At 46.7% G+C, this 17,466-nt stretch overlaps 2 protein-coding genes across 10 annotated transcripts in view; both read left to right on the top strand.

Moving 5' to 3' along the window:
- FHAD1 (forkhead associated phosphopeptide binding domain 1) overlaps positions 1 to 2,058 on the top strand; it is a 41,353-nt gene extending 39,295 nt beyond the window's left edge. For 7 of the 8 annotated variants that reach the window (XM_081016016.1, XM_081016017.1, XM_081016021.1 and 4 more), the window contains 2 exons: positions 1,146 to 1,217; positions 1,860 to 2,058. In XM_081016016.1, the coding sequence (XP_080872142.1) occupies positions 1,146 to 1,217; positions 1,860 to 1,955 (168 nt within the window). In that variant the 3' untranslated portion in view covers positions 1,956 to 2,058. The remainder of the gene's footprint in view (positions 1 to 1,145; positions 1,218 to 1,859) is intronic. The other variant, XM_081016019.1, reaches the window with a different exon arrangement.
- Positions 2,059 to 8,801: 6,743 nt separating this feature from the next.
- Positions 8,802 to 17,466, top strand: part of EFHD2 (EF-hand domain family member D2) — a 29,088-nt gene continuing 20,423 nt past the window's right edge. For both annotated transcript variants that reach the window (XR_013989412.1, XM_081016288.1), the window contains exon 1: positions 8,802 to 9,162. Coding sequence is in view for 1 of the 2 variants with exons in the window: in XM_081016288.1 (XP_080872414.1) it covers positions 8,861 to 9,162 (302 nt within the window). In the remaining variant the exon portion in view is untranslated. The remainder of the gene's footprint in view (positions 9,163 to 17,466) is intronic.

The raw sequence follows: 17,466 nt of genomic DNA, 5'->3' as shown, positions 1-17,466 counted from the left end.
GACAGGGCTCTGTCCTAGCCCTACCTGAAAATGTCAGGGGTTGAGCTTGGGACCTTCTGCATGTAAAGCACTCTGCTACAATCAGAACTGCCTTGTCTACACTAGCTGTTTCAGCTGAAATTACTACCCCCCTTTCAGTCATTTTTTGCAGAAAAGTCATACAATGCCATCACCAATATGTTGCATTCTGTGTCTCTCTCCTGATCTGCGATGACCACCCTCCTTTTAAAATGTAACTGCAGTGCCAGTTGACTGGGAAAGTGCTGCTGAGGGCCTTCAGGACTTTCTGTTCCTCTAATTAGAAACTTCCTTCTTTCAGCTTCGCCCCCTGTAATTGCTTCCTGTTCAGCACTAGTTGCTGCTTAATTAATGAGCTCCTGTTCCCTGGAGAGTGGTTTTATTGGTCTGCTCTCCTTATTTATTTCCTTCATGCTGTTAAACTTGCTAATTGGGGGGGGGATTGATCAATAATCCTGTGGCTGCACTGAACCAGGGTATGAGTAACAACGCAAGCAGGGAAAGCTTTTAAGTTGCAGGCAACCTTTGCAGAATGGAACTTACTTGTGAACGAACATGATAGAAGCATCTTGGGCACCAGGATAGACATTTCCAGATCTATTGGCACTATCTTAAGTGCCATTTTCGTTCCACGTTCAGCTTGACTGCTGAAAAGCATCTCCTCCACAGCATTAAGGAGACCTTAGTATGGAAGCAGCCTTTCTCTTTCTGCATTTCTGTAGGGTGAACAGACTTGGAGGCATCACTTAGGAGCAAGGAATGAGAAATCCCTGTACTTGGAGAAACCCATAGTCACACGCCATCGAGTTCTGTCCTAATCCCCGATGCTAGAGATGGAGTATTGTTAGGGCATCTTTCTCTCTCTTATTAAAGGCAGCAGGTTGCTGGGGCTTGACTTGCAAACTGAGTTTGGTGACAATTATATACACAAGTGTACATTCCTAATTGCTTTAGGCTGCAGCCCTTCACTGACTTACATCCCTGCCAGTTTAACTGAAAACACAGAGACTTATTCCAGCGCACTCAACCAACCCAGCTTGGAGAAAAGCAAAGGCTGCATTGTTTCTTAGCTCTGTTGCTTTGCCAGAGAGAGATTTGCCATTTGTTCCTTGCTGTTTCCACCCTAGAATCAGTTAGAGGAGAGGAAGAGTGAGATTTCGTCATGTTACGCCTGCACTCTGAAATTCAGGGATAGGAAGGTAGGAAATTGCCCGGCCAGTGTAGTAAGAGTGCCTCTTAGCCGACAAGACATAAATGAAGATAGTTGGATAATATAAGTGGGGAGGGGGAGGTCCTGAAGAGCAGGGATATCATTGGTGGAAACCTGCTTGCTTTTTCAGAAAGCCTTCAAATTTGTTTTGTGTGTTCTTGGCCCACCAGGCTGTTTTCCCCAAACCACACCACTTGCCCCACAACTGGCGTCATATGTGATATCCAGTGTGGGGCAGGTAGGAATGCAGCAGCAAGATCGAGCTCCTCGCACATCATCTGATAGGCAAGGATTTTGGTCCTGCTTGGTTTGGGTGTGTGAGCATTTTCCCCGGGAGGAGCCTGCTGGCACGCCCATCCCTGAGTTCATCTGATGATGGGCAGAGAGTTTAACCCTGCTTGGTTTGAGTACATCCACAGGGAAGTCACTGGTGTGCTGAGAGCTTGCAGAAAGCAGGACTGAAACCCTTCAAGTTACCCTTTGTGGAGAATTCAATCCTACTCGGTTGCTCTTTGCCCCTATCCCTGCAAGCTGGTTTTTGACAGGCATTTGACTCACCGTTTTTGCTAAAGTATAAATGTAGAAGCACACACATGCGTTTTGCTCTGTATCTTCCCTTCTCTGTCTGCAGACGGCAGCCCCTAAGAAACCATTCCCTGAAAAGCAGGTGGTTGCGGGGCCAGGAGCAACCTGTAAGAAACGAGTGCACTGCAGCACTTCTGCGTAGGAACAATTCTGCTTACCCAAGGAAAGCGACAGAGAAGGAAGATTCTGGCCAGCTCCTTGTCTAAGCTTGTAAATAGAAGATGCTGCTACAACATTGCATAAAACACCTGGTGTCTTATTATACAGAATTTATTTATATACATATATGTATAGACTTATTTGTACAGATGATACTCATATATGGTACATTGTATCTTGATTACGAGAAATGTATAGAGACTCCACTCAAAATTATGTATAAATTCTTAAGATCTTCCGACACCTGTAACAGGGTTTTTTTTGTGGGGGAGGGAAGAGAGGTGGATTGTATCCAGTGTTAGTCCTACTCAAAGTAGACCCATTGATGGCGGTAGTCATGACTAACCTAGGTCCATGAATTTCAGTGTGTTACTTTTGAGTAGGACTTGGTTGGATGCAACCTTTTGTCCAATCTGGAATCCCATCTTTTGGAATCGTGGACCTGGTTCTTTTGTACATCATCATTTGACAGATTTTATTTATTTAATTATGCATGCATGCATGGTGGGAAGGTTGAGCTAGATGATCCTTGAGGTCTCTTCCAAATCTGCCTCCCATCTTAGACGCAGGTTTGCGGGAGTATTTCGGCCAAGCATGGGAAAAGGCACCAAGTTAGACAGCAGGTGACCAGGACCACAGCTAGCAAAAACAGGAGATACCAAGCACCAAGCTCACAAAGGAGTAGCTTTGAATGTTGGCTAAATGCTGATCTGGAGTCAACAGAGTTTTAGTAAGTCCTACAAAGGGAAAGTTTTTCATTCAGAGGCATCTCTACATAAAGTTGGGAAAGTCTTTTGTCCTCAACCCTGAAGAGCCACAACAAGTGCTTCTTTTTCTTAAAAAAATATTTAGGGGTACTCTTATTTTGACTCCAGAAAATCACCATTTTATAGTTCAAATCAGGAAAAATAAATACAGTAAATGGACAAAAGTACAAAGATTCACAAAATGTTTAGGGCTATGCGTACCCTTGCATACCCCGCCCCCAAAAAAGCATTGGCCACAACCATTGTAGGTAATCCTGAGCAAGATGAATCTACAGTGTGACTTGGTATAAGGAAACTTCCCATGTTCCTAAACTTTGCGAAAGGTGGAAGGGGTTAACTTCCTGTGTTCCTATGCAGGCCGGAGCCTGGTCAGTGCTTGGACAGGATAAAAGACATGTGGCATACAAAGCACATATAAAAGATGGAACTGTGTCACTGATAACTGTTGCCTTCGCAGTTGGGGGAAGCCCAGGGAAAGACCAGGGGAATTGATCTCCTGGGAGAAATCATTAGGATGTTTTACATACAGATGTGCTGATAACCAAGAACCTTTCTGGTTTACTCCAGAGCCCCTTTGGCTACATCTGCATTCTTTCTGCAATATACAAGGGTTTATTTCAGGACAGCGCACAACCTTGCACGTCTCCTCTGCCTCGGAACATTTTGCAACAGCCATCCCCATCTGTTCTGCGAAGACTGGTTGGCATCAGATCTTCCCAGTAGAAATTCTGGAGTAATTTGTTCATGTTCCGTTAGCATTAATTACACCCTCCAAAAATAACCGTTTGCTGGCCCCCGTTAGTTCCCAGCAATTCCGCGAGCTGACCTTGCCAGCAGCCAACTCCTGGCATCTGCGTCTTGAGGCTCTAAGTGAGACGTTGACATCATCTCCCTCTTTTGCTGTAGATGAGTTTTGCTCTTCTAATACCATTCAAAATGTTCTCTGATAATTCCGCCATCCATAAAACAATCTGTTACGTTAATGAAAAGCTTCACACTTTCAATTACAGAAAAGGGTTTTCTTCCCATTTTCACTGCCACCACTCCCAGTCATCCATCAAAACAGATTAAACCACCATCCTTAAATAAAATAAAATAAAATCCCCCACTCATCCAGATTGGCCTCCTATCATGAAGACAGGGGGGCTTGTTTTCTTAGGAAATCACTGACTCTCCAGAACTGCCATGTGGAACCAACCTGTTACCGTCCTCGGTGTTGTCAAAATAGGCAGCAACAAGCACAAATCAAAGCTATCCAAATAATGCATATTGCCAGGAATCTCAAAAATACAGCGCCCAAGTTATGAACATTCTGTGAAATCCAGAAAGCCATTATTTAGAAGAGCACGTCTCCATCTGGACTCAGATCTGTGTGGGTACAAATCTTGGTTTGCCACGATTGCGAAGGGATCAAGCTGTACGATTACAGGGGTGAGCATTTTGCACAAGTCCAAATGGGATTTTTTACTTTTTATTTGCAGATTCCTAAACTGTTTTGCAACCAAAAGTTACCATACCCATGTATAATAAAACCAAGATAGACTACAAAAGATTACATAGTAAATTACCTAAAAGCAATAATACTATCTCTACAGTTGTACAATTAATTCCGTAAAATGACTAGGCCATCCTTCAGGGAAAGTCTTCTTAAACAAAAACATCTCCAATAGATGTCAAAAACACCAGGCACTTGTCCCCTTTCCATTGGCAACTGATTCCAGAGGGCTGGAGTGGCAATGCTAAAAACCCTCAGGGCAGTACTCATAACAACGCCTTATCAAAGGCTTGTTTCCAGCACAGAGATGGAGAAATATGTCAATTTCATATTATTTCAGTTTCTCATTTTTTCAGTTCCGTTCTTATTAAGTTCAGTTCTCCACATTTCCACAGCAATTTGCAGCTATTGTTTTTAAGTGTGCACACAAAAAAATGGTCAGCATTTTAGAGCACATTTCTCCCGAAGGCCTCATTCAGTGTAAAGGCAGTTTCCTAAGTGCCTATGTTCTTTCCCCACAAGAAGAAGGAAAGGGGACTTTTACTTTAAGGCTAATAGTGGAACCAGGGGTGGGTGGGTTGTTGGGATCCCAGCTGGGGAGGGAAGACATAAACTTCCCCTCCATATGCACTGTGGTCCCAAAGAAAATGGCACCCCTATGTATTTATTATTAATTTTATTTATTTTTTAAGCCCCAATGAAAATCTCCCCTTCTGCACTTACGATTTTTATTTCAATGCACTTTCTAAGGATGCATTTAATGCCCTGTCTTATTTTGATACACTAACAAAAGCATAGCAAGGGATACAAAAAGACAAAAGAAAGATTTCTCTGGAGACGAGCATTAAAAAATCAGGGCTGTCGCTGTCAAATAAGGACATCATGCACAAACAGCCTAAACTATGGTTTTGAACCCTCGAGGCTGGCAGTGCCGCTTCTCCTGCGTGACCCAGCTCTGCCAGGGCAATCAGTATTAAGAATGCCAGCGCTGGGACGTCATAATCCCTTGCACAGCAAAGGCTCCTGTGTCACAAACGGAGGATTATAACCGCTGCAGGGGATTCCAGCGGAAACAGAAGCTGAGCTGGAAAGGAGAAAGCTCATCAGAACTCAGATGTCAGAGGCAGTGGATAGGCGAAGTGGAATTTAAAGCAATTTGCCTGCCTCTGTTTTGTGTCCCCCCTCCCAAGCAAAAACACTTCCCCATCCAAGGAGCCCCCTGCAATCATTACCACCATATGCCCTAATGTCACTAAAAAGCCCTTTGTGTGTGCCCAGATCCACGGCAGAGCATGTATCTGGCTGCCTTTGAAGGAGGGCTTGTCACCCTGCTGCATATCTGCAGTGATTAGACGCTGATACCACTCCTGATGTGGAGACCACAATGACCCCACAGAGGGTGACTGCAAGCCCAGAGCAGTAATGCATGCAGAGGCTCAACAGCCAGCCTCCTCTGAGCATAGCTGTCAATGTTTCCCCTTTTTTTAAGGGAAATTCCCTTATTCCGAATAGGATTCCTTGCAAGAAAAGGGAAAAGTTGACAGCTATGCCTCTGAGCATGTATAATTGTGCTACTGTTAGGAATTATTCTGAAATAAATAATAAAAATACTGCATATACTGTATGTAAATGTCCTTATTCAGATCTATGATGTGGCCACATTTGGAACAGACTGTGTGTGTACAAGTTTGGTTGCTACCGCTTGAAAAGGAAGTTTATCGTTATTCTTACTTCTTGAATTTGCCGTTTGCTTTATCTTGCCCAGCAAGATATACTAATGTGCACACGGATGACTTCAACTGCTTTCTACAGAGTAGTTCTGGTGCATCCGTCGGACTTCGATATCTAGAAAAACACCAAAATACCCAGTCAAAATACTCATCTATCATAAAAACTGCAAGCAAGATTTCAATATCTCCAGAACTCTTCATCAGGAAAAGCAGTGAAGAAAGGGAAATAGGCAGAAAGCTTTCTTGATGTTGATGCTGCGAAGACTGCATTTTGTCAGGGTCTTAAGACATCACGTAGGAGGAGATTGTAGTCTTAACTGGATTAGTCCAGAATCCATAGTAGGGCAATACCTTTACCCTTTACCTCGGGTTACAGACGTTTCGGGTTACAGACTCCGCTAACCCAGAAATAGTACCTCAGGTTAAGAACTTTGCTTCAGGATGAGAACAGAAAACGCGCAGTGGTGGCGCAGCGACGGCGGGAGGCCCCATTAGCTAAAGTGGTGCTTCTGGTTAAGAACAGTTTCAGGTTAAGAACGGACCTCCAGAACGAATTAAGTTCTTAACCCGAGGTACCACTGTATTAAGCTAACACTACTTCCTTTGCTTTTTCTGTTACCTAGAAGTTAGGTATCTGTTGTGGCGTTAATCTGATTATTCTGTGAATTAATCAACTAAATTAGCAGGGCATCCATCGCTGATTCTGCCACTCAGATGTTTGACAGCAAATGAGGGAGAGCACACTGAATCCAGCCCCCCACCCCACCCCAAATAGCCAGGTGAGCAAGTGCAAGGAGGGGGGGCTCCGAACTTCCAGCCACTTCTCTCCCTGCAGAGAGACATGTAAGAGAGAATGTAAGAAAAGCACGCAGATACTTCATTTATTCTGCAGTTCCGCGTGGAAATGGGTTCTGGCAGAATTGGCCTGAGCCTCCAAGAGCACATTGCACTGGAAGAGGAAGTGAGAAAGGGTGACAATCATCCAGGAACCTTTGTGCCCACAAGTATCATGTTAGAAACACAGAACTGTAGAGTTGAAAGGGACGCCATGGGTCATCTAGTCCAACCCCCTGCAATGCAGGAATCTTGGGGGATCCTACACTAGAGTATGGAAGCTAGAAAGCTGTGCCAGAGGCTTTAATATTTAGCTGCCCCTCCTCTCAAAAAAAAAGCACTGATTTTTCAAGTATTTAAACTGAGTCCATGGCTCTGCAAGCAATTAATTTCCTTAACATTAAAAAAAAATTCTTTCACAATCAGGACTGAGGATTCCATTGTAGTTTAAAAGAAATAATTGGGGGGGGGGGCACGGACAGGGCTTGTAAGCAGTTTTACATCTCTGCATACTAACATCTGCCCCATCTTCGCCACCCCCACCCCCAACCCACTCCACAAGATGCCCACTGATGAGTCTCCAGACAGATTGTACAAATGTCACCAAGGAAAAGGTCAGCGGATGGCGCTGGCTTGATAATATCTCCTACAAATCTGCTGCTGCTGCTACATCCCACAGGGCATCTGGTTGGCCACTGAGAAAAGGATGCTGAATAGATGGGTCATTGGCCTGATGCAGCAAGCTCATCACCGTGCTCTTAACCTCCGACACTTGTAAATTGCAAGGGACATTCTTCTGAGATTCGGCAACCTGGTTTCCCCCATATGATCTTGGACACCATCATCTTGACAAATGTCCTACTGGGGTGTGGCTGGTTATTCTTGCTGAGTGAAGGTTGAGGCCTGTGATGAAGAAGGAAGATCCCCTCCTTGATGATAGTGCAACATGGACCAAGATCTGATGGAGAGGATTTACTGGATGTTCCATCTATACAGAGGCTAGATCAGGCTAGATTGGGCCACTTTAGCCCATTTGAGTGTCAGCTCTGGCCCAGCCCGCTCTTCCAAAGAAGCTATGGAGGGACGCTGTGACCTGCCTCCATCCTGACCCCCATGCTGCAGCCTGGTGGGGTGTCAGCAGCTCCCCCAAATCCTTGCATGCTCTGCCTTGCAAAGAGGTAATTCGTTACTGCACACCTATTGGGGGAGCAAAACCCAAGACAACACAATGCCACCCATTCCAAGCACTGCAGCCTGACCCCTGTCCACCAGCCCTAGCGGGTTCTCTGGGGCTCCTGTCCATCTTGCACCCGGATCCTTTGCACATATACTTGGGAGCAGGCCTCACAGAAAGCCATCACTCCCAAGCAATGCACCCCAGGGTGCGTGTTTACTAGGGAAGCAGTCCCAGAGAATTCAAGGATGGAGTTCCCTCTCCCCAGAGCCTTGCACTCCATCCCCTACTACACGCTTACTCGGGAGTAAACCGCAGAGGACGCATTGGAGTCCATCCCCTAAGCACTGCTGCCCATAAGACCTGGTGGATTCTGTGGGGTTTCCCCAACCTTGCCCCCCACTCCCTACACGCTTACTCAGGAGTAAACCGCATAGGACACATTCTTGTCCATCTCCAAAGCACTGCTGCTCACAAGCCCTGGTGGATTTTGTGGGTCCCTCCTCTCTTTCTTTCCTTCCCTCTCTCCCTCCCTCCATGCACCGCGATCCCCTACACGCTTACTCGGGAGTAAGCCGCAGAGGGCGCATTGGAGTCCATCCCCCCAGCACTGCTGCCCACAAGCCCTGCTTTCCCTCTCCCTCCTTGCACTGCGATTCCCTACAGGCTTACTCGGGAGTAAGCCTTAGCAGAAACCCCCTCCTCCTGCTGCTGCCATGCCCGCCTGTCTGGGCGTCTCCTGCGCAGGCATCGTCCGGCGGCCGCCCATCCGCGCCGCGGCGCGCCCAGTCAGCGGGTCGGGGCGGAGCCGGCGGCTGGCGGGCGAGCGAGCGGGAGGAGGCGCGCTCGGGCCGGATCAGCTCGTCTCCTGGTCGCCTCTCGTCCGCGATGGCCACCGACGAGCTGGCCGATAAGCTGAGCCGCCGCTTGCAAGTGGAGGAGCACAATGGCGAAGCCGAGCAGCAGCCGCCCGAGCACCACCCGGAGGCCGAACCGGAGCCCGAGCCGCCGGCCTTGGACAGCGGCGCCGACGGCGAGCTGAGCGCCAAGTTGCAGCGGCGCACCGAGCTCAACGACCCCGCGCAGCTCTCGCCCGGCGGCGGCGCCCAGCACCGCGTCTTCAGCCCCTACACCGAGTTCCGCGAGTTCTCCCGGAGGCAGATCAAGGACATGGAGCGGCTCTTTCGACAGTGAGTGGCAAAGAGGCCTCTGAGCATGAGCAGAGTGCCTTCTCGCTTTTGCTTTCCTTTCCCCCTCTGGAAAGGCTGCGATGGGGGAATTTCTCTTCCTGCACCCGCCCCACCCCTCGCTCTGACCCGGGCAGCCTTTTCCCTCTCTCCCTCTACAGAAATGCGCTCTGTACGAGCTCAGGAGCCTTTCTGATTCTGTTTCGTACGTTCCAGGGGCTGCTTGTCTGCTTTGGTATTTCTGGTTGCCGAAGGAGAAACCCCGTTCGATTGGATGGAAGGGGCTGCCTTACATTTTATGCTGGTCCCCACAGCGTGGGCGTGGGGGCGTTAAAAAGGTCGCAGGGAGGAGATAGGATATGGTTAAAATTAGGGGTTGAAGTCGGGGGTCTATAAACTCCCACATAGACACACCTTTTCTTCCACAATTTGAGATCTGCCCTTCTTTGTACGACATCAACATGTCAGAGGTATTTTTAAGGTTATACAGAGAGGTTGCGGAGAACCCCACTTCTAGAGAAATGGGGTGTTTTGTTACAGCGCTGCGTCTGCAAGTTTGAAGTCTGGGGCAGTGCTTGGATTCTGGGGTTGGGGAGAGGTTGAGTGACAAATAAATAAATCCCCAGTGACCCCCATTCTCTTCTCTTTCCCACACCCAATGGTTCTGTTCCATTGATGGCTCCCCTCTATGCCTTCTCTAGAACTTCATTTTTTAAACAACAACAACAACCACTTGTAATTCAAGTCCTGGTCTGGGGGCAAAGATTTTGGGGTGCCACCATTTCTCTCAAGTGCCCTCTTCTTTCTCTCTCTCCTCCCCCCCCCCACTTCACCAAGGTGCCAGGGCTTAAGACATTTGGATGCCAGATACAGAAAATCTAAATCTCCCCCACCCTTTTGTATGCACTCCCCTTGTACACTCATGAGCATGAGTTCATTTGCACCGCCCAGTTTTCATGTATGAATGGAACCTGCGGAGACTGCAGCTGTATTGTGGGGTGGGTGGGGAGCACGGAGGGGATTTTCCCTTGTTTTCCTTACCTGTCTGGAAACCTTATTGCTCCTCCCCCTTTCCCACCACCACGTCACCACCACTAAATTCTGCTCCCTTTTGACAGAAGAAGGGGAGTCATTAGTATTCTGAGCCACACCAGGAGCAGGGAAATCCAGGCAGGGGTGGGCAGAGGCTGGCTGGGTGAAAATGTGCTGCCTTAAATCTTTCCGGTTTTCCTGCAGCGCTGCAAACCCCGAACTGTTTTGTGCAATGTGCAGATCAGAAAAATAAAATGAATTCTCTCTCTCTCTCTCTCTTTGCAAAGAAAGAAAATCCAGAAAACCTCCACACACACACAATAACATCAGGAGGGTGCAGTTGCATGTGGGAATGAACCCTCTCAATTTCCTGAAAGGCATGCTTGTGTGTGTGTGTGTGTGTGTGAGAGAGAGAGAGAGAGAGAGAGAGAGAGGGAGAGACAGAGACTAACGTGAGCCAGGCCTCAGCACTAGATTTACTGGAGATGGGGCAGGTGGGCATGTACAGAGTGCTCTTTGCTCACCACTGAGGAACCATAGCTCGCTGTAGTTCGAGGCTAGGAGGGCAAGGTAAAGGTGACCCCCACCCTGCAAAGGCTCTCTGTGTAGAAGAGAGGAACACTTGGGCAAAGTCGGCCCATGGGTCCATCGAGCTCAGGATTGTCTGCAGTGTCTGGCAGATGCACCTTACCTGGAGACGCACCTGAGACCTGCATTCAAAGCAGAGATCCTCTACTGCTGGGCTGCAATGCCCTTCTCCATGTAAAGGCATTTCCAAACAGGAACACTTCCTGTTCAGTGTTGAGTGATGCCCACCAAACCAGTCCCAAGGGGGGAGACTGTACATCTCTGAAACCTGGGCAGCCCCAGAGTAATAAGCCCCTATGATGCTGCAAATGTAAAACCAGAGACATCTTGCTCCTACTTTCCCGGCAGACATGACTTCTCTGTTTGTAAAGGCATTTCCTCTTTGGAAGAGCTGGGTTGCAAGAGGCAAAGGGACCCAGCAAGGACTGCCGTACCTTTCCCAGCTCCCTGTTCTTTTCTTCTGCCACAGTCCTATTCTGGGCTAGTTTTTGGGTGCAAGAATCCCAGGGCATGCCCTCAGAGGACTGCTGTGCTTTTTTGATCCAGATCAGTTGCCTGCATGTCTGATAAAAATGGAGATCCCCTTGGGCTCTCTGCACAGTTTCCATTTGTGCAGGCCATGTGCTAAATTCTTTAGTAACTTGGTAGCCCCAGCCTTGGGTCCCCGGATGTTGTACCGCATCAGCCAATAGTCCAACATCTGGACTATGGCCAATAGTAAAAGGTGATGCGAGCTGTGGTTCAGCTACAGATTGTACATCTTTAGAAATGGTCATATAGATTTTAATGTCGTAATGGGATTCTTTGATTGTGTGTTTTTAATTATCCTGAATCTTAACAATGTTGTATGATAGGTTTTTATGTTTTTATCTGGGCAGTAAATAGTAAATAATAATAATAATAATAATAATAATAATCGGAATAGGAATAATAATGGCATAGTTAGTAAGATAGAATGATAATCATAGAGGAACAAAAATTGTGGAGATGGTTTTGTTTTTGAGATTGTGTACTTTTTTTGTATTCTGCTTCATTGTTACCTTTTCTTGTGCACTGTTTCAAGGGCTGTGAAGCAGTTTATATACTTGTCAAATAAATAAACAAACCCAACATCTGAGGACCCAAAGCTGGAAAATGTTCCAGGAGAATAAGTCACATAGGAGGACAGCTCTGCCAATGGCTGTTAGGTGTGATAGCTCAATAAAGCTCCCTTATTAGGTGCAGCAGACCCAGATTTTGGGGGTGAACAAGTTGTGACAGCTGTCGTCTTCTTGCCATAGATCTCCATCTGATAATTGTTGGAAGCAGATGGACCTACCTTGACCTGTTTCAGCAAGGTTGCTCTTAACAAATGGCACAAAATAAGACCTTGGCTTCAGGCAGGAGTAGCCAGTGTGTTGCCATCCAGATGTTGCATCTCCCTTCAGTCCCAGCCAGCAATCAGGGATGAGCATTTTAGTCCATAACATCTGTAAGCTGCCTACGAAGGCACAAGCCCTCAGGTCCCTAGACAACTCGATCACAAATTGTCCTTTTCTGTCCTTGTACAATGCAGTCACAAGCGCACTCAAGCCCTCGTGCCTTGCACCACCTTTACAGCTGATCTGCAGTGTGTTCTTACGAGAGGCTATGAAATGTATTTTGCTTTAGATCCCTGGCCTCATCCTTCACCTCCCCACCAAAAAAAAACCAAAACCCTCACCCTCTAAACTCAAAGCCACTCATGCTGGTTTGCAGTGAAACAGCTTAACGTTCCATGGAATAGGAAGTGGTCACTGCAGACTCTTCTCTGTCTGGGCTAGAATGAGCTAAGATTGGGCTTGGTCAATGGCTAAGGATTTGATGATGGAACAACTATATGTGTTTAAGAAAAAGACAGACCTGTATAGGGAAAATGTTAATGTTTGATGTCTTACTGTGCTTTTATACTTTGTTGGAATCTGCCCAGAGTGGCTAGGGCAACCCAGTCAGATGGGCAGGGCGCTATTATTATTATTAGTTCATCAGCTTCAGAAGCTGAGACAGAACAAGTTTCACTGTCACACACAGTCCATTTCTCCACTTCCTCTCTGACATGTGCAATCAGACCAGGAAGTCTCTTAATTCCATATCGGTTCCTGTTTCGTCCAAACCAGGAAATTATAGTTAGCAGTTTCAGAATAAGCCAGGATATAAAACCACAGTTTGAAATTGGCTTAATGCCTTGGCTTGCTCCTAAGTGGGTAACTCTTGTTTCCTAGCGTAGAAAAATACAGGAAACTATATTTAATTACAGGTTTATTAGTTGATTGCTTGGTTGCAACAGGAAGAACAGTTGTGGATGACAATCCCCAAAGCCACAGCAGCATGGCTAGTGCTCAGGAATTATGGGAGTTGTAGTCCACAACATCTGGAGGGGTACCACGTTGACTCTCTCTGACATGTGAAGCTTTAACCTTTTCACTGCTGCCTTCCTGGTGCAAATCCCACCCCTCTCATGTTGAAAATCAGGAGTGCCCCACTCCAGTCACTTGCTGCTGCTATTGCTATTTCTATAATTGTTATTTTATGGGTGTTTAAACTGGGATGTTTAGTGCCGTGTCTAGTTGGATCCTCAGTGTTGTTGTTGAACTATAAAGCTCCAAGTGTTTTAGTCTTTCTTCATAGGGCAAGAGAGGTCCCCTGCCCCAAGGAGGCTGCAGTTTAACTCAGACTTATAAATGACCGCTCCAGCTGGAGAAAGTAGAATATGCTGCGGGAGATGATCTTTCTGGTTTAAATTACAGAAGCTGCAAAGAGACAGCGGGCAGGTGAACCGTGTTTAGTGTTTCTCTTTTGAAATCCAGCCTTTTCAGCACCTGAAATCTGGAATCACGCTGGAGCCTGCATTGGGTCAGAATCTCTTGCTGCTAAATTTCTCTACCTGTGTCTGTTGCAGATGTCAAGCCAAGGTCCTCTGTGGTAAAAGAGGCAGCATCTGTCCTTAGCAAGGGAAACATTAGGAAGAACTTCCTGACAGTAAGAGCTGTTCGACAGTGGAATTTGCTGCCAAGGAGTGTGGTGGAGTCTCCTTCTTTGGAGGTCTTTAAGCAGAGGCTTGACAACCATATGTCAGGAGTGCTCTGATGGTGTTTCCTGCTTGGCAGGGGGTTGGACTCGATGGCCCTTGTGGTCTCTTCCAACTCTATGATTCTATGATTCTAAATATAAAGTGGGCTGGGGGTGTCCCAGAGCGCTTGAACCACTCCCTCTGAAGTTGCCTTCCTTGTTTGAAATGTGTCCTTGGCTGCAGTGCAGGGTTGAGAGTGCAATTGCGGATGAGAAGCTGGCCAGAAAAGGAGAGAGGAAGTTGCAGGCTGATGCACCCAGGAAGCTTGCCCTAATTCATTCACCCCGTGCTGTGAAAATGCAGCAGAACAGAGAGGACGTGCACAGATGTAGCAAAGCAGCGTAGCAGCGACTGTGTCACCTATCTTTTGCAATCCTGTGCTAAGAGGGAACAATCAAATATTAGCTGAACAGGAACGTCCTGCGAAAGTTAGTTGTGTGAATGACCCAAATGCTGCAGCAAATGATGATCAGGTAGCCCAGGGATCATAGAATCACGGAATTGTAGCATTGGGAGGGATCATCTCGTCCAACCCCCTGCAATGCAGGAATCTCAGCTAAAGTATCCATGACTGATGGCCATCCAACCTCCGCTTAAAAACCTCCAAGGAAGGAGAGTCTGTCACCTTCCAAGGGAGTCCACGCCTCTGTGAAACAGCTCTTATTGTCAGAAAGTTATTCCTGATGTTTAGACAAAATATCCTTTCCTGTCACTTGAATCTGTTGGTTTGGATCCGTCTGGAGCAGGAGAAAACTAGCTTGTTCCATCTCTCATGTGACAGACCTTTAGATATTGGAAGACGGCTATCATATCTCCTCTCAGTCTCCTCTTATCCAGGCTATGCGTACCCAACTGCCTCAACCGTTCCTCATCAGGCTTGATTTCCAGGCCCTTGATCATCTTGGTTGCCCTCATCTGCACACATTCCAGCTTGTCAATATCCTTCTTAAATTGTGGTGCCCAGAGATGGATGGTCCAGGGTCCTCAAGAACGTGGGACGCATTGGATAGAGTGAGGTGTTCGAATGTGTGTAGGTAAAAATGTTCAGGCTAGGCTGATGGGAGTTGGGAGGGGGTCCCCAACATCTGGAGGTCCATCAATTCCCCACATCAAGTTTAGGATCATTAACAGGGAGTGTGTGAAACCACGGATATGCTTTGAGAAAGATCTCTGCAAGAAACAGACAGGCAGTGGGACTCCGTATGGCGCCTGCGAGGCTGCAGTAGTAACAATACACTTGATGTAAAACGATTACAGGGTTCCATTACGCTTCCTTACAAGGGACAACTCAAGTGGAATCATCTATGGTGTAGGTTTGCACTTCAATGTGAAACTACCTCATTTCCACATCCCGAAACAGAATGTGGACCAAAACACAGCCGCCTCTTAAAATCCTCACGTCCCCCAGTTTTGCCGTGCGATTCTCCCATCAAAGGCAGGAGTACAAAGATTCATCTGTTAGGGGGAAGTGTGCACGGCAAGGCAAATCATAATAAAAATAAATGCATTGGCGAAAATTGCTTGCAAAAATGTGTATATAAGCCAAAATTGCACACAGAAATGTGTGCTTTAGGAGGAACGGGCAATAAAATGCTAGTGGGTTTTTGTGATGCTCTTTTTTAAAAAAATAAATCACAAACTAATGTCGAAAGGTGGTAAATGGAACTTAAGAGTGGAATAAGAGAAAAAAACCCATCACTTTGGTGAAATCCCAAATTGTCGGATTCTGTACATCTTGGCTACAGTTTACTAGGGCAGCCAGGAAGGCAGATAAAGATGGGGTCAGGCTGACCCTGCTGACTATTCTTGAACCAGGTGTAGGGAACCCATGGTGGTTGAACTAGATGACAATTCCCTTCCAACTCTACAATTCTGTGATACTATACTCCTCCAAATTTTATTGAACTATAACTCCTATCTGCCCCAACAAGTACAGCCAGTGGCTAGGGATTATGGGAGTTGAAGTTCAGCAACATCTGGAGCGGGGGGGGGGGGAGAAAGTCAATTCAGTTCACATTTAAAGCCAAACTTTATCTAATTCACACTTTCTGAAAAAGAAAGAAACCACCCTTCTTCAACCAATATTGGGGGGGGGGGGAGAGAATGTGCCTACAATGAATATACCTGTGAGAATAACATACAAAAACACAATTTATTGGGGGAAATTGCTTGCCAAAATGTGCACATTAGTTAAAACTGCATACAAAGTTGTGTTCCTTAAGAGAGATTTGCACTAAAATGCTGAAGAATTTTCATGAGGGTTAAAAAAAAAAAAAGATTTAGAGAACCACAACAAGCTCACCACACACAGCATGCCTTATTAAACCAAATCCACATGACACCAAATTTGCTGTTTTATGGACAATGGTGTGACAAACCCGAAACCGCGTTCCCTCTGCATCTGACACCACGAGACGTACCGTAACTATCAAGTTTCCTGGCTTCCTGTCTCTTCGTTCCCGTAATATGCATTTTCGCCTTCCTCTTATTGCAACCTGTTCCTTTTCTGTTATTAACACTGAGTTGTTGCTTTTCTGGCTGGGGCCAGTTTGCAGTATTTCCCATGCCGCCTTCCATATCTGGAGGTCCTCCCCCTTGTTGCAATTGCTTTTCCTGCTCAGACACTCTCAAAACAGCAACCTTCTCCCTGCAAGAGCTCTTAAGTATTCCGCACTCACCTTGCCGTCACTTATCATTGCTTAGTTTTGCCAAAGCAGAAAGAAACTATTACCTAGAGCAAAAGGCAACAAAGTGTTTTTGTGGTACCTTAAAGACTGGCAGGGGATGTGGGTGGCGCTGTTGGTTAAACCACAGAGTCTAGGACTTGCCGATCAGAAGGTCGACAGTTCGAATCCCTGCGACGGGGTGAGCTCCCGTTGCTCGGTCCCTGCTCCTGCCAACCTAGCAGTTCGAAAGCACATCAAAGTGCAAGTAGATAAATAGGTACCGCTCTGGCGGGAAGGTAAATGGCGTTTCCGTGTGCTGCTCTGGTTCGCCAGAAGTGGCTTAGTCATCCTGGCCACATAACCCGGAAGCTGTACGCCGGCTCCCTCAGCCAATAAAGCGAGATGAGCGTCGCAATCCCAGAGTCGGCCACGACTGGACTTAACTGTCAGGGGTCCTTTACCATTATAAAGAATGGCAGATTTATTATGGCATAAGATTTCATGGACTACAAATGCTTGAAGTACTATCGTTTGTGACAGGTGTTTGTGCTCTCTCTCACACACACTAGGGACTGCTTTGCCTGCTTACTCTCCTCGCCAAACCCATCTACACCTTTGCCAACTTTTTTCCCCCACACTTGTCACACACTTGTCCCTTCACAACTCGCCCATCCCCTCACAGCTCACCCTGATCCCCAACTCCTTTTAATAGCATTGTTTAACTGAGAAAAGGAGCGCGTCAGAGAGTGGTTTGCTGAGACATTCTCTGAAACGCACAGTCTCCTTCCTTTAAACAGTTTGCCTGGACTACTTCTTGCTTGCTTGCCTGCTGTTCTGTCATCTCGCTGTGGCTGTCTATCAGCGGCCACGCACACTGCAGCGTGATGACAGCCTTACAATATTGTTATATAGTAAAGACATACACGAGTATGT

This window comes from Podarcis pityusensis (genome assembly GCF_964106645.2).
Source record: "Podarcis pityusensis genome assembly, chromosome: 8".
NCBI classification, from domain to species: domain Eukaryota; kingdom Metazoa; phylum Chordata; class Lepidosauria; order Squamata; family Lacertidae; genus Podarcis; species Podarcis pityusensis.
This window is presented reverse-complemented; position numbering and strand designations above follow the sequence as displayed.